The sequence below is a fragment of the Lampetra fluviatilis genome, chromosome 11 (assembly GCF_964198595.1).
Source record: "Lampetra fluviatilis chromosome 11, kcLamFluv1.1, whole genome shotgun sequence".
Taxonomy (NCBI): Eukaryota; Metazoa; Chordata; class Hyperoartia; order Petromyzontiformes; family Petromyzontidae; genus Lampetra; species Lampetra fluviatilis.
The window spans coordinates 6,327,598-6,344,509 of record NC_136285.1 but is presented as its reverse complement, the minus strand read 5'-3'; the positions used below and the strand labels follow the sequence as shown (position 1 = coordinate 6,344,509).

The window sequence follows — 16,912 nt, the reverse complement described above, 5'->3', positions numbered from 1 at the left end:
TTGTGACAGTCGACCTCCCTCGCCTGCCCTGGCCCCCCACTGCCCCCACTGCCCCCCCTTTCCCCCACTGCCCCCCCTTGCCCCCCTTTCCGTTGCTTCGCTCGCTCAGCGGGCGCGAAACGAGCGGAGAGTTTTGGATTTTGCGCGGCGCGGGGTCCGGTCACGGGAAGCCCCGTGGTGGTGAATGTCACCCAGCTCCCGTGGTGGTGAATGTCACCCAGCTCCCGTGGTGGTGAATGTCACCCAGCTCCCGTGGTGGTGAATGTCACCCAGCTCCCGTGGTGGTGAATGTCACCCAGCTCCCGTGGTAGTGAATGTCACCCAGCTCCCGTGGTGGTGAATGTCACCCAGCTCCCGTGGTGGTGAATGTCACCCAGCTCCCGTGGTGGTGAATGTCACCCAGCTCCCGTGGTAGTGAATGGCTCCCAGCTCCCGTGGTGGTGAATGTGATCCAGCTCCCGTGGTGGTGAATGTCACCCAGCTCCCGTGGTAGTGAATGGCTCCCAGCTCCCGTGGTGGTGAATGTCACCCAGCTCCCGTGGTGGTGAATGTCACCCAGCTCCCGTGGTAGTGAATGGCTCCCAGCTCCCGTGGTGGTGAATGTGATCCAGCTCCCGTGGTAGTGAATGGCTCCCGTGGTGGTGAATGTCACCCAGCTCCCGTGGTAGTGAATGGCTCCCAGCTCCCGTGGTGGTGAATGTCACCCAGCTCCCGTGGTAGTGAATGGCTCCCAGCTCCCGTGGTGGTGAATGTCACCCAGCTCCCGTGGTGGTGAATGTGATCCAGCTCCCGTGGTAGTGAATGGCTCCCAGCTCCCGTGGTGGTGAATGTCACCCAGCTCCCGTGGTGGTGAATGTGATCCAGCTCCCGTGGTGGTGAATGTCACCCAGCTCCCGTGGTAGTGAATGGCTCCCGTGGTGGTGAATGTCACCCAGCTCCCGTGGTGGTGAATGTCACCCAGCTCCCGTGGTAGTGAATGGCTCCCGTGGTGGTGAATGGGACCCAGCTCCCGTGGTGGTGAATGTCACCCAGCTCCCGTGGTAGTGAATGGCTCCCGTGGTGGTGAATGTCACCCAGCTCCCGTGGTGGTGAATGTCACCCAGCTCCCGTGGTAGTGAATGGCTCCCGTGGTGGTGAATGGGACCCAGCTCCCGTGGTGGTGAATGTGATCCAGCTCCCGTGGTGGTAAATGTGATCCAGCTCCCGTGGTGGTGAATGTGATCCAGCTCCCGTGGTGGTAAATGTGATCCAGCTCCCGTGGTGGTGAATGTCACCCGGCTCCCGTGGTAGTGAATGGCTCCCGTGGTGGTGAATGTCACCCGGCTCCCGTGGTAGTGAATGGCTCCCGTGGTGGTAAATGTGATCCAGCTCCCGTGGTGGTGAATGTGATCCAGCTCCCGTGGTGGTGAATGTCACCCGGCTCCCGTGGTAGTGAATGGCTCCCGTGGTGGTGAATGTCACCCGGCTCCCGTGTTAGTGAATGGCTCCCGTGGTGGTGAATGGGACCCAGCTCCCGTGTTATAACGACTGACCCTTAACATTTTGAATTTATTTTCAAACCAATTTTAATCTCTCTCAGTGGGCGATGAGAAACTCGCGTGATCTCAGAGTACAAGGCTGCAGAAACAACCACGGGAGATATTAATAGTGGTGATACATGTGCAAGGTGATTTGTAGAAGGCGGGAGGCGCGATCGTGTGACGTCAATGCACTCAGCCTTGTCTAAACCACCAACTGTAGCAAAACGTGTGGCCATATCATTTCAGCAGCATGAAGGCTGTTAGTATTTCAGGGAGTTTGAAAAAGATTTCGCCACCCAGCGAGTGATACATCCTTGGATTATATTTTACTCTTGCATTTGGCAATATATTTAGAGTGGATATTTGAGTGGACATTTGCATTGACATCTGAAAAGGGAACACTGATTTACCCACAAATTAAGCGGTGTCCATTTCGCCGAGGTCAAGCTGCCAGGATTTTCCAAAATTCCGGTCCAGCTATCAGCTGCAATTCATAATGTGGGGTTTTCCTGTTCAGGGTTGTGAGAACTTGCTCTGGAACAGATGTATAACTCCACCGGAAGGCGGTGAGCGGTGAAATAATTAAACTTAACCACGCCATATTCGTGTTTTTTTCGGTAAAGTCACGTAGAAGGGAAATAATAAAATAATAAAAAATATTTAACAAAAATTCTCACGACGTTTCGACTGCAACACAAGCAATCATCGTCAGGTACTTGTGTTGCAGTCGAAACGTCGTGTGAATGTAATTGTTTTATTTTTATTATTTTATTATTTCCCTTCTACGTGAATTTACCGAAAAAAACAAGAATATGAATCCCTGCAGTCACGAAAGCTTTAAATCAAAATTTAACCACGCCAGTATCGGCATCGGATGGATTTAGAACAAGTTTGTACTGTAATCTCATTCACACTAAAACAGAATTGCGTCTTATAGGTTGACCTCTGCCAATGGGCACTGCTTAACTCACAGGTAAAGCAATGTATTTTATTAAAATGTCTTTAAATGCTAGCGAGGAATATCCACGGACGTTTTATTTGCTTTTGCCAGCAACACAATGAAAGAAATGTCAGTTAACCTGTGGACAATGGTTGCATTTTTTGCGCAACTCCACTTGTGAGAAAAAAACCCTGGATAATTGAAATAAGGAAGCTGCATTGGGGCTGGAACATTCTGTAAGGGCGGTGATATGGCCACTTGTCTTCTGATGCTGCCACACTGTTCTACACAGGGTCGGCTGTCATCAGGAGCCCCCTAAATTTCGATTGAAAGCTTTCGTGACTGCAGGGATTCATATACTTGGTTCTTTCGGTAAAATCACGTAGAAGGGAAATACAAAAATAAGAATAAAAAAAATAAAAAAACCGCCACGTAAAAAAAAAAATCTTCTTGCTGTGGTTTTCACATCTGATGATGATTGCTTGTGTTGCAATTGAAACGTCGTAAGAATTTTATTGTTTTATTTTTATTATTTCCCTTCTACGTGACTTTACCGAAAGAACCAAGAATAGGAGCCCCCTAGTCTAAAACAAACTACAGCTGAGAATTGGAATTATTTAGATACGATGTAAGGCACTTTGAAATGCTGGGGCATTGAAGCACAATATATATTGTGGATCACAAGAATAGGGATGCGGGTGATGGGTTTTTTTGCCGGTCCCGTAGGTCACACGGATTATATGAGTCGTGGGTTATAAGGTTGTGAGCGAAGAGGAGTTGGAGGGTAAATTACGCAAAGACCCATAACGTTATCTGGAGCGTTGCCTGTACCAGAATGTTTTGACATAGGTCTTTGGTAAATATAGCAGCATGTGGTTAAAGTGGAATGTTACAAATATACAGGTGCATTCCAGTAAAAAAAACTGTTTCTTGTGAAATTCAATAAAGAACATAAAATTACTAGTATAAAAAATTGCTGGTAAAACAAACATTCAACTTGGATTGTTCTAGGAATGGATGTATTTTTTTTTAGTCGCCCAGAGGTTGCAGATGATCGAAATTGCTCAAATTCCACATGGGCAACATACTTATTCTACAGTCTCGTGTACCTCGTATCCTGGTTGTTTGGAGCACTTAATGGTTTTATTTCTCAGTGCTCTACCAACCCTCATCTCCAGTTCAGTGGATTGCAGGCTTGTACAAGCACAACAATTTATGTAAACTTAATACTCCACATTAAATTTTGGATAATTTGGTATGCAGTAGTCATATAATGTTGCATTGGTTTAATAATTAGAATAAACTATTATGGTTATGCTACATGCATTTAATATTTGTTTATTTTAACAATATGCTAGTATATGCATCGTCAATGCTAAAGTTACATTTAGGGCAATAGAGCAAAGGAGACTTCAAATGAAAAGACAACTGAAAAAAATACATAGTTAAGCAAGACAAACTCATTCTTCCGTTTAATCACAGCCCTGAATTGTGCCTAGTATGCAGGTTCAATGTTAACACAACACCATGAGCTGTGCTGAGTGCTCATGGTAATGTGAGGTGTGGTGCTGCAGGATCTGAGTCCCACTGATCAGAGAGAGGCCTACTGATTGGCACTCGGCCAATACCTGCAGGGAATGTGTCTGCATTTCTGTGTTAACAGGTGAAGGTTTCGGATGCCAAATGGATAAATGGCCCATTGCTTAGTGCACGACACTTTGCACCCGGCGGCCTAATTCATGACCATGGCCAACATGGGGCAAGGTGGCTCGGCTGCAGAGCAAGTGGCTCGCAATGGGAAGCTTGCAAGTTCAAGTCGTGCTTGGTGGTTGAATCTGCCCATCATCCCTCTGGGGAAAATATGTTTAAAATAAGTAACACTTTGTGGGGAAGTTGACAGTGGTTAAAAGAAAGGTGTCAGTTTTGTTGCCAGATAAAAGGGTAAAAAACCAATTATCATATTTTGCTACTGGCAAATGAGGTTCCAATGGTTGACAGTTATTTGTTCTAAGGAGAGATTTTTTTTTTGTCATTGAACTCTGGAATATCTACCATTGACTGCAAGCAGGGCTATGAACAAGGAGGTGAACACCGCTTCAAACGCTCATTTGAGCAAAAATCAGTTAGACCTTTGTTTTTTTACACGGCTAACAATGTCGAGTGCTTTATGAGCTGACCCTGGACTCCCCACTTACTATCCCACACTGACCAGCGTGATGAAGTATGGTCAAATGACGCCCATGACTGACAGTTTGGGGAGGCCTTCATCTAGCAGTGGACTGATGAAATGGCTGAACAGCTTTGTATTCGGTAATTATCATTGCCCATTTTAAATTATGGATTATTGTTTGCCGGCCTCTAGATTATAGCTTATGCCACCCTGGGACTTAATGTTAGAAAAATAATGGCCTCAGTATTCCAGCGTTTGAGTAATTTAGGCAAATTATAGCCTGATGAACAATGCATGATTTTCCCAGACACAAAATCAACCAGATTTTTTATTGCATTTATTTTTCAAGGTTTTGGGTGAATCATTAAATAAATGACAACTACTATAGCATGTAACAGTAATGGTTGTGGATTTTTATGCCCACGGCTCAGGCAATGTAGTGCATCTCCTTAATAGTCCATTTTTTAAGCCCCCACAGATGACTTTTGCCAATAAAATCTACACGGCTATTTGCAGCAATTATTCTGTAGTTAAAAATATAAAGAATGTCTAGGCATTAATGAAGGCACTCTATTGTAAAAGTAATTGTCATTGTAATATGTTGCTGATTTATCATTGATTAGAAATCCGTTTTTGTTATTTAATGACTCTTAACTGGTGCAGTGCTGTATTGGACCTCATACATGTTCTTAATTCCTATTGGCATTTGAGCCATAGTTGTAAGATTAGCGGGGCATTATTTGAAAGCATGTGTAATAGACTATATCTCATGAAAATCAATGCTGAAAATAATTGTGGGTTAATGATCTCCAGTAGGTGATAACATTGCATTGTGTTTACTATGTGATATGTAGGTATGTACAGAACAATATACATCGATACAAGTTCTGGTTCGTGATTTAATTCAAGTATCTGTTATTTTTTTGTCTTGTTTGTACTTATTAATTTGTATTGTCTGCCTTCATTTCATTTGTCTCCTTCCATCTCATTCTGTCTCATTTGTTGCATTTGCTTGAGTGAAAAATGTTGATGTCATTTCATGAATATTTCATTTAAAATTTTACACGTTTAATACAATGCATATATAACGAGTATCGGAATCCGTTTATAAGTAATTAATTAATTGCGCCTTGTCTAGTGGATGCCAGTATTGTATACCAACATGTATACTGGCTAACTTATATGGGGTAGTTGTATAGCCTAGTTGTTAAGTGTTCTTGCCACAGTTTTGTGTGTGAAGTTCATAGTCTCAATTCCCATAACAGCTCGCCTATATTTCGATTTAAAGCTTTCGTGACTGCAGGGATTCATCTTCTTGGTTCTTTCGGTAAAGCAGCTGCTTGCGTTGTGGCCGAAACGTCGTGAGAATTATTTTATTATGTTTTATTTTTATTATTTTATTATTTCCCTTCTACGTGACTTTACCGAAAGAACCAAGAAGAAGCTCCCCTATACATTTCTACATGTTTCTGTAAATCTAGGATATATGTTACGTAGATATAAACGATCCTGTGAAATAATTAATCGTGATCTATTGTAACCTGACAGTCAAACTCCCAAATAATTAATAATACAAAAAATGGTCCCTGCAAAACGACCACAACAACCTGTGTGTCCTGTGCAATACATTTTATAGAAATATTTATTCGTAAGAGGTTTTCACGACCAATACGATTTATAATTTGATTCGTGTTGGGTTAGATGCTAACAGCTTGATTTGTTTGGCTGTTTTTGGGTGGCGGATGGTTATAGCTACAATTAACATGCCTGCACGATCCGAGCCAAAATAAATCAATTATAAATTGGAGCGATATGAATGTATCGGTGCATTTACTCCTTGGCGTAAAAAGGACCTCACGTGCTATAACTCACTGGCGCAACTGAAAAAAAAACCCCGACTGGAACATGCGTGGTGCAACTTCACCATGCTAGATAAGCAAATAAACCCGCAGCAACAAATGGTAATTAGACGGTGACATCATGGTCGTGCCTGATCCACGCTTCGATACAATAGCCATATCGCTAAAACTGGAAGAAGAAGAAGAAAAACACATTCGCCTTCCAAAAGGAAAATTGGCATCGGTCTACAGCAGTGGATATCAAAGTTAGGTGGGTCTTTAACCTCTTCGTAGCGTGAACGATCATCTTAAGCCCCCAAATGGACGGGCAAAGTAGTCGCAGCCAGTATTTTGTGTCTCCTTGCACTGGGCAGCAGCAGAATAACATTTAGCTGCACGCATTTATCTTTACAGACAGTGCATGATAATGTGTGATAGTTATTGAAGCATAATAAAACATTTGAAATGTTACATTGCTTCATGTATCATGGGCTGATAACAATAACAACACCCCACAATATATGATTGTAATAAAATAAGCATAAAGCATGCAATTTTAATCACAGTACAGACTCGCTAATGGGTATTGTTTTTGCCAACGCAAGCCTGCCAAGCCCGTTCTCACCTCCTAGAGGGGCACTTACAGCGTACATTACACATTACAGCCATTGGCACAATGTGTTATTACAATGACAGAGGCCTCCTAGCATTGCTTTGATTTGTCTATCTAATTAGCCAGCAACGTAATGTTTTTGTTTTTATAGAGGCCATTATGCAAGTAACTGGTGTACGCCTGAATGGCCGTGATGCTGCAGTCGTGCGTAGGGCAGCTCAGATGACTCGTAAAGTGGAACGCGCTGCGTGCTATTCCCGCTTCGAGCTGTTGAACTTCAGGAAGATAAGTTCCTGCGCATGCATTTCCACCGGTCTTACGTGCACTTCGGCCGTCGAGTAGGCGCCGTTTATTCAAATAGCTATTTGGAGAATAATGAGGACCGGTTAAAAAGAAAATACATTATGAGGACGGCTGCTTGCGTTGTGGCCGAAACGTCGTGAGATTTTTATCTTTTTATGTTTTATTTTTATTATTTTTATTATTTCCCTTCTACGTGACTTTACCGAAAGAACCAAGAAAATACATTACGTGTTCTTCCCAAAGCCTCATTCGCGAGCGGGATGTGAATCGATATGGCCCATTGTCAAAATGTCGTCATGGCCGAAAGCTGTTGATGCCACCATATTTCCGATGGATGCATTCACTATTGTACGTTTAAAGTTGAAACAAGATGCGCGGGACCGATTATATTTTAACAAATGCTGGCAATCGGCAGCCCACTCTGAAACCAGTGCATTAATAACAGTGTACCATGCTATTAGTGGCAGCTGATGAAACAGCTATTTTATGGTAAAGGACATTTTTCTACTTATTCGACTGAAAATTAGCAGTTTTTATTTGAATAAGCCGAGTTATTTCTCCAACCCCTCATGTGGAAACCTATTGATTTTTTCCATCTATGGAGCAACAATATTTTGGTGTACGCTGTAGCAAGTTGAAGTTTATTTTGCTTAACCAGGTGAGAACTCAGGAGACCAGGCCAACTTCATTTTCAAGAGTGATCTGCAGTAATGAGTGTACACGAGTAATTTCAATTGACACTACACATGTTGGAAAAAATATATGGGCATTTATCACAGTACACCATGCCAACATGACAAATTCTAGCCCTCCAGATGCGTGAAAAAAAGTCATAGTGGGACATGTCAATAATTAGAGAAATTTTGAGGTGAGGTTGGTAGATTGTGTTGAGATCATGTGGGCAGGACACTCTCTTGCATGGGCAGTGAGATGCCTGTGGAGGCACTGCACGTAGGTTGATGGCTTATTTGTGTGGCAGTTAACCCTTTCCCACTCCGATGATGGAAGTATACATCAGGTATACATCATCGGAACGGAATCGGAAAGAAAAAATAAAATAAGTATATCAGTACCGAGGCTCCCACAAGGCCATGTGGGAAGGGCGTGTGGCACAGTTTGGCACCAGCTATGAAAGTACAGTACATAAAATCCGTGATCTGGTACCGTCTGTAAAAGATGTGATTCCAGACATACAGTACCCTGGCGTCTACAAACTAAGTTGCCTCTGTGGTAGCAGTTACATTGGGGAAACCAAACGACACGTCTCAGACGTGTCGTTTGGTTCGTGAACATAAAGCTGATCTAAAACACGGTAGGACAAACACCTCAGCCGTGGCAGACCACTGTTACAACTCAGTGGGCTCACATGACATTGACTTCTCCAAGACGGAGGTTCTCTGCAAGCCATCTGGCTATCATGAGAGATTCGTTCATGAGGCGATCCACATATACAAACACAGAGACAATTTTAACCGAGAAGATGGATTCAGGCTTAGCAATCATTGGAAGGACGTAATAAACCATTTCGATACACATTAGGGTGAGTTGAATAATACATAGTGTTATATTAAAATGTATAAAGTATAGGGTTGTTTACAGCAATACTATATATAATTTAATGTTGGGTTTATCTATGGCAGTATATAGTACTGTATATGCTAAGAGAATAAAGTTTAGATGGAAGTATATTATATACTTCTTACGACGTAGAATTGTAATTTATTATTTGTTGTTAGTAACTCAGCTTATTGTAGAGTATAGTAAGTATCAGTTTATATTTTAGTTTTTTATGTAGTTTTTACTTTGGTTTTCTACGTGGTTGTTTGGTAAATGCAGCTACATATCATTAACATTCCTTTCCTTTATTAACGTTGTTCCTTGCGCCCCCCCGTGGTGCTGTTGATCCTGCATAATGCATGGGCATAATGGGACTTTGAAACCCCTCCGCCCCCCCTCCTACGCATTGCCCATTGGTATGCTAAAATTCCTATTCATATGCACATTCTTTTGTTAAGGCGCTCCTCCTCGCTACACCTAGCTTGATAATGTCTCATTCTTCGCCTGAGGACGGCTGCTTGCGTTGTGGCCGAAACGTCGTGAGAATTGTTTTATTATGTTTTATTTTTATTATTTTATTACTTCCCTTCCAAAGCAAGACTTTACTGAAATGGTATTGAGATTCAGTGAGGTTTTCCTGTCTAATTTTTAAAATTGATAAACTAAACTCCCTTAAAGAGAGAAACCCTGCAGACTCAGTATTTTATTATATCTTTTAATACAATTTCACAAACACATTTAATAAGGTGCTGCATCCAAGTGGGATGAGTGTCCAGGAATAGCATTTGGTAGCAGCATCACACACTCCAGTGGACCAGTAATTACCAGTGTATTTTAAGATGTGCTGATAGCAGGTTTGGAACTGCGCCCATGATACAGGCACACTGTGACCTGTTCCTGCCAATAATGTCGCACAGTATCTAACTTTCACTTAAACACGTATTATTCAATGACAGTACAGACTGATTTATGCCTGCTATAAAACACACACTATGAATAGATATGACATCACTTGTTAATCACGTAACATACAATTTTGATTTATTTGCCTTTTTGCCAGTCAGCAATGGGAGACCCATTTTATAAAATGACACATTCCAGTAATTATTTTTGTCACCTGCATTTCATTGTCAACATTGAATTGGAGCACTACACCAGGATGCCGTGGCCTTCTGTCAGCAGTGATGGCACAGGTCTTTTAATGTCCACTCTATAGAAGAGAACGTGATTTTAGTATTTCCCTACAAATACTTGCGTACATTGCGTCGTCAACTTGGTGAAGACTGGCTTTTTGTTGCATGAACTCTAACCTCTGGGCGTTGTCATCCCATGTTCCATTCACGGGCACCTCTGTTTTCTAGGGGCACCTCTGTTTTCTAGGGGCACCTCTGTGGCGAGATGTTACCGCCATTACCTGGTATACAGGAGGTCGTTGGGTTTGAGTCCGAACCTGACACTTGCTATATATTTAGAGTTCACATATCTATCTCCCCGTGTTCATGTGGATTTTTCTCCGGGTCCTCTGATTTTCCCTCTCCACATTACAAAACATGCATTTAGAGTATTTGGCTACTATAAATTTCGACATAAGCCACTTTGTTGAGTTACAATTTGTAGCCAGGTCTCTTCTGAAAGAGAGCTCGATACCTGAGTGGGCCTTACATGGTAAAAGTATTCCCTGCTTAGAATGTCACATGTGCATGAAACCAACGTTTTTACTTTTCAGGGCTGGAACATGCCAAATTAATGAACTGCGTCATATATTCCTCAAGCATTTCAGTTCCAAAACTATGATCTTTTTCATTTCTGCTTTGATTGTCCATTACTCAAAGCAATAATGTAGCCTAATCTTGATGCTAAGTCGGGCTCTGATTCAACGTTTTGCTCCACTAATCCTACCACTCAATCTTTTTGCCGTTTCACCCCCCCCCCTCCCACCATCAAAGCCTGCCACTGTGTTCGACTGCCACTGCGCCATGGCGAACATGGGCAGGCGCTACCTGCGTGCCTTCGTGAGCGGCTTCTTTGTGTCTGTGCCCGTCACCGTGACGCTGATGGACCGCGTTGCGTACGTGGCACGCGTCGAGGGCGCCTCCATGCAGGTGAGCGTGAGCACGCGCGTCGCGGTGGCCTGAACACCTCCATCAGCCCAGTGTCTCTGGGCAGGTCTGGACCACCTACCAAATGCATTCATTGCAGCCGCACGAGCCACAGTCCTGAACCTCGCCAATTTCCCCACGGCATGAAGGAGGATGGCGGGGGAGTGAGGTGGGGGGGACGATGTCAACCCCAACTGCAAGCGATGATGACATTTTCGCTTGCAGCCTCCGTCAGCGAGCAGAGACCAGGCTCTTGGGGGTTTGAATGGGGCCTCGGCGGGCACCCATCATCGCAGTGGAAGAATGGCAGGGATATCTTGTAGATGACAAGATAAGATGACAAGGTGTTCTTCGGTGGCCAGATGAGCTCCACGGTAGGTCGTGGTGTCAAGGACATGGGCCCTCATTCACTTTTGCATCACTATGGAGTCCAGCAGATGTTCTTGGACCTGGTGTGTAGCCATGATGTTGTGTGGATGTGCTGATGCTGTAAGAGTGATTACAAGCCGATGGGCTGCACAAAAGTCTAGCAGCCTCCTTCCATTCCTATTGAGCTGATCTCGCCCATGCCTTCCAACCATTCCAGGCCAGGTGCCTGCATCATGACCCACTCGGGCATTAAAGTAACCAAACAAGATGACTCTCTATCCTGAGGGATGACTTTAGCCGGCACCTGGAACCAGAAGTCATAGGAGGCATCTGACTCATCAGCTTTACCTGCATCCCTCCACTAAAATTCAAAAGCCCCCACCACCACCATTCCTTGCCTCCCGTTGATGGGGAGGTGAGTCCACAACACTCTGTGTCTCGTAGTTTCCCACAATGCACCTGGGCACACACACATTCCTGCGCACAAACATTCACTCATTCGTCCACACAAGTGTGCACCACCATGCTCATTGGGGGGTAACAGGTTGGTGCGCTCTCATATACCCAGGGAAAGTGCACCAATGTATTGTAGAACGGCACACAATAGGAAGTGACTGCAAACTAGTGCACCGTGTGTATCCATGACCTTTGCGAAAGCCGCGGTGGCTCGTTTTATTATTATTGTAATAAAAGACTTGACCACGATCTCTGGCTCAGTGTCCTTTATTCGGTCCGTACTGCGTTCCCACACGGCTGTCTCTCTTATTCTCTCTGTGCTGGTTCCGATGTCACTCCAGTCCACATCAGCAGCCCCGCTGCTGTTCTTGTCGCTCTTGCAGCCCCACAGCAGCTCCGCTGCTGTACTCTCACACAGCTCCCTTGGCTGTTCCTGCTGCAGCTCTGACAGCCTCGTGCTGTCTCGCCTTCTCGTCGCTCCTGCGACTCTTGGCAGCCACTCCGCTGCCCCTCACACACAGCCTTACTGCCTATCTCTATCTGCAGCTTTACACCTCCCAGTAGCTCCCTACTGTTCCCAGGGTTGGCTCCCGCTTCTGACGGTGCCCCCTCGGCTCGTACGCCCGCGTGGCCCCACACCTTTCCATTCACACCCCGACTGCCTTCTCCTTCCGGTTTACCCGCTTAAGGACCCCCTACCTTTCACCCACGTCACCTGGCTCCGCCTCCTCGTGACGTCACATCCGGAAGGTCGCTTTCGCCCGCATTACACCACCCTCCCCCATAGAAAAAACCCAGCCGACCTCGGCTGAACAACACCAAAGCGTAATGCGGTGAACCGACCTTCCCCCTTAAAGGACACTAAGCATGCAATATAACAACAAGAACAACACACAAGTAACATCGACGAACGTACGAAAGCATGCGATAAATACGACGGCAAGAACAAGAACAATAACAACATACAATCAACGAAACGTAAGCGATTTGGAACGAGTGCGGGTCGCCGGCCCGTCCCGGACGGTCGGCGGCCCACTTGTAGAACGGGGACGCGATGGAACACGAGAAATGACAGGGGGTAATTCCCCTGCTGCGATTGGAAGTCCACCGACATCTCGTGTCCCTGACGAATCAGTCTTGGTCGTATTCCGCGAATGCGCCTGCAGCGGGGTCGGAAGGGTCGCCGGGCTTGAAGGTCCCGCAGCCCTGGCAGGCGCCCTCCGAACAGGCCCACTCCTCCCCCGCGGTGTCACGGTCGGCCTGTCTGGAACAGGTACGACAGGCGCTCTAGCAAGATCAATGGACGCAGGCGGGGAAGAGTCAGAGTCAGCAGCAACAGACCCCGGCAAGGCAACATTGGGAGATGACGCATCACGTAGGGGAGCAACATATGGTTTCAACCGCGACGTATGAACAAACCAACGGCGAGAACCAAACTGAACGCGCGCCGACTGTGGATTGGGAACCTCAATGAGGCGCACAGGACCATGCCAAGGTTTGTGCAATTTAGGAGAGGTCCCCGGCCGCACCTGCGGGCAATGGAGCCAGGCCAGGTCTCCCACCTTCCAGGGGCACTCCCCCTCAGACCGCCGAGCATACCGCTCGTTCCGGGCCTGGGCTTTGGCCGTAGCCACGCGGGCGTTTTCCCGCGCCTCCGTAACCCGGCGAACCGTGTCCTGAATGTATTCAGGGAGTGGTTTACGAGGTCCCTTCACCCCAGTACCCAATTGCACATCCACCGGAGGCACGTTTTCCCGACCATACATAAGGTAAAACGGCGAATACCCTGTAGCCGCATGGGGCGTCATCCTGTACGCCGAAAGCACTCCGGGGATGTGCAGATCCCAATCCGATTGCTGTTCACTCACAGTATGGCAAAGCATGGCAGACAATGTCCTGTTCAGCCGCTCAACCATACCATCCGTCTGCGGATGGTATGGAGATGTCCGTATCTTCTTAGTCCCAAGGCCTGCGCACACTTCAGCCAATAATTTAGAAGAGAAATTTCGGCCCTGGTCCGTGAGGAGTCTCTCCGGCGCCCCCTTGTCCATAATGTACCCAAACAAAAAGGCGTCGGTGATGGCCGCGGCCGACTGATCGGGCAACGGCCAGGCCATCGGCCAACGGGAGAGATACTCAACCCCTACCAGCAAATATTTATTTCCCCTCGCCGATGGTGGGAAGGGTCCCAATATGTCCAGTGCCACCAATTCATTGACTCGAGACACCTGAATCGACTGGAGAGGCGGCACGTAAGGATGTTTAGGCGGCTTACGCCGGGCGCATTCAGGGCACGCACGCACGTGCCCTACGACATCTGTCGCCATGCCGTGCCAAAAATAATGACGTTGTAACGTCAACAAGGTCTTCTGCACCCCTAAATGCAATAGTGTGTCACAATGGAGAGTTCTAATCAACTCAAATCGCAAGGACGTTGGTACCACCACACGCCAGCTTTCCTGGAACCTTTCTTGCCACATAAGCAGACCATCTCGGAGAGCGGTTCGCGGCCCCACAGCCGAACTCGGACTCCCATTGTCCCTCATAGACCGCTTCCGCATGGACAACAACGACTCGTCCATCATCTGTTCCCGAATCCAGACAGACCGTGGCAGATTCAAAACCCCATCAGTCGGTCCCGGTTCCATCGGAGTATCCGACTTCCCGACGGCCAACGTAAGCGGCTGAGGGGGGTTCAGAATCGGCGAACACCTACGCGTCCCCGACGCACATTTACAAGGGGCGCGCCCTGGTAATCTGGAAAGTGCGTCAGCGTTCGCATGGCGCACTCCCTTCCGATGTTGAATTTGGAAGGAAAATTCCTGCAGCGTGTCCAACCAACGTGCCCACTGTCCCGATGGCTGGTCCATTTTAAGTGCATATTGCAAGGCCGCATGATCCGTACGCACAATAAAAGAACGACCGTAAAGGTACGGTCGAAATTGCCGTAGGAAAAAGACAACCGCCAAAAGTTCTCTACGAGTGACACAGTAGCGTGTTTCCGCAGGCGACAAGACTCGGCTACCATACGCCACGACGCGCTCTACGCCCCCTTTAGACTGTGATAATACCGCCCCAATACCCGTGTCACTCGCGTCCGTATCAAGAATGAAAGGGCGATCAAAATCGGGATAATCCAATGTCGGGGCCGTAGCCAATAGATCACGCAGACTCCGAAAGGCCGCCTCTTCCGGCTCTCCCCAAACAAATTTCCGTCCTTTACCCGTAAGGAGATGCAAGGGCCTCGCAATCGTCGCAAACCCCGGCACAAATCTTCGGTAATACGAGGCAAATCCCAAAAACCGCCGAACATCCCCCACAGAGGCCGGAGTCGGCCAATCCCGGACACACGCCGTCTTTTCCGGATCCGTGGACACCCCCTCTGCACTCACAATGTGCCCCAAATAACGGACGGACCGTTGCAGTAGGTGGCATTTCTTTGGTTTGAATTTCAAATTGGCAGAGCGCATCCTCGTGAACACTGTCTCCAGCCGCGTTAAATGTTCCTCAAATGTGCGGCTGAACACAATAATATCGTCCAAATATATAAGACACGTCTCCCACTGCAACCCCGTCAAAACGAGCTCCATCAATCTTTGAAATGTAGCAGGGGCCGCATTCAATCCCATCGGGAGGCAGTTGAATTGAAATAACCCCTGCGGCGTACGGAATGCGGTTTTCTCCCGTGAGGACTCGTCAAGGGGAAGCTGCCAAAATCCCGAAGAGAGGTCCAGTGTGGAAAAGAAATTAGCCCCCGACAATGCGTCAAGGGAGTCGTCCATACGCGGCAGCGGGTACGCATCTGCCACCGATATCTTATTCAATTTCCGGAAATCGACACAAAATCGCAAGTTGCCATCCTTTTTCTTAACCAAGACCACAGGAGCGCCCCATGGGCTGTTAGATGGCGATATAATGTCCGCAGCCAACATGTCTTCCACCGCCCCCCGAACGTGTTCTCGCTCCGCTGGACTCATCCGATGCGAATTTAACCGAATAGGGGCAGCGTCGCCCGTCTCAATGTGATGGGAAAGCAACGATGTGCGTCCCAAATCCAAATCGTCGGAGCTGAACACATCCGAATACGTCAGCAACAATTTACGCAGCGCATCACGTTGCCCCACGGACAGGGAAGAATTTTCGTCACATAAGGTAGCGATCCAACGATTATCCGAACCCCTTGGCTCGGAAACACCAGCGACCACTCCCCGGCGATGCGGACAATCGTGCGTCGCAAACGCCGTAGTGGCATGTGCCACAACCGTACCGGCCGGAACCCGGATGTTTTCCACCCCCGCATTAAGCACCTGTAAAACCGGTAATTGATCCGGCCGGACGATGGTCTGTGCCCCAACTAACGCCAATCCCGTTGTTATCGTGGCGGATGGTGACAACAAGACCCCTAATGCTCCTAGCCGATTGGGCAGGGGCTTCCGATACCGCAAGGGTATAAGCATCTGTGAACCAGGTGGGATGTCCACAGATGCGACGGACAGCGCCTGCACCTGTACGGCCGAAGCAGGTCGCCCCCAGGGCGACGGCAGAAACGAGATTCGACGGCCCCCCGGCAATTCAATACAATTCTCATTGATTTTAATCAAAATGGGCATCTTAGCCAAAAAATCCGTGCCTAGTAAGCAAGGAACCGCCAAAGATCTCGATATTAACACAACGCCCGAAGCCGACACATCCCCTATAGATATCTTAGCATCCACCTGGCCCACGATACCCATACTACCCCCGTTCGCAGCGACGCAAGACCCATAAACCGGACGCACAGCCCCCGGCGGAATGCCCAACAGATGGAAAATGACATCCGATATAATAGTCGCAGACGCTCCCGAGTCGACCAAAATGCGCACGTCCACACCTTGTATGGACCCCGGTACAGTGGACGAACCCGTAGCGGCCGCGACAACTCTCCGTGCCAATTTGCGCCACTGCGTAACTGAATGACAAGGCCCCGTCGATGGCCTTTCTTTAACGACAACAATAGGATCGCGCAACAAAGGTGGTGGGTGAGGTGTAAAGCCTTGCCGAGTGTCTG

At 47.2% G+C, this 16,912-nt stretch overlaps 1 protein-coding gene across 4 annotated transcripts in view; it reads left to right on the top strand.

The window, feature by feature from the left end:
• The window catches only part of IMMP2L (inner mitochondrial membrane peptidase subunit 2), a 382,842-nt gene that overhangs the window by 19,373 nt on the left and 346,557 nt on the right, over window positions 1-16,912 (top strand). For all 4 annotated transcript variants that reach the window (XR_013637195.1, XM_078860849.1, XM_078860847.1 and 1 more), the window contains exon 2: window positions 10,888-11,043. Coding sequence is in view for 3 of the 4 variants with exons in the window: in XM_078860849.1 (XP_078716975.1) it covers window positions 10,888-11,043 (156 nt within the window). In the remaining variant the exon portion in view is untranslated. The remainder of the gene's footprint in view (window positions 1-10,887; window positions 11,044-16,912) is intronic.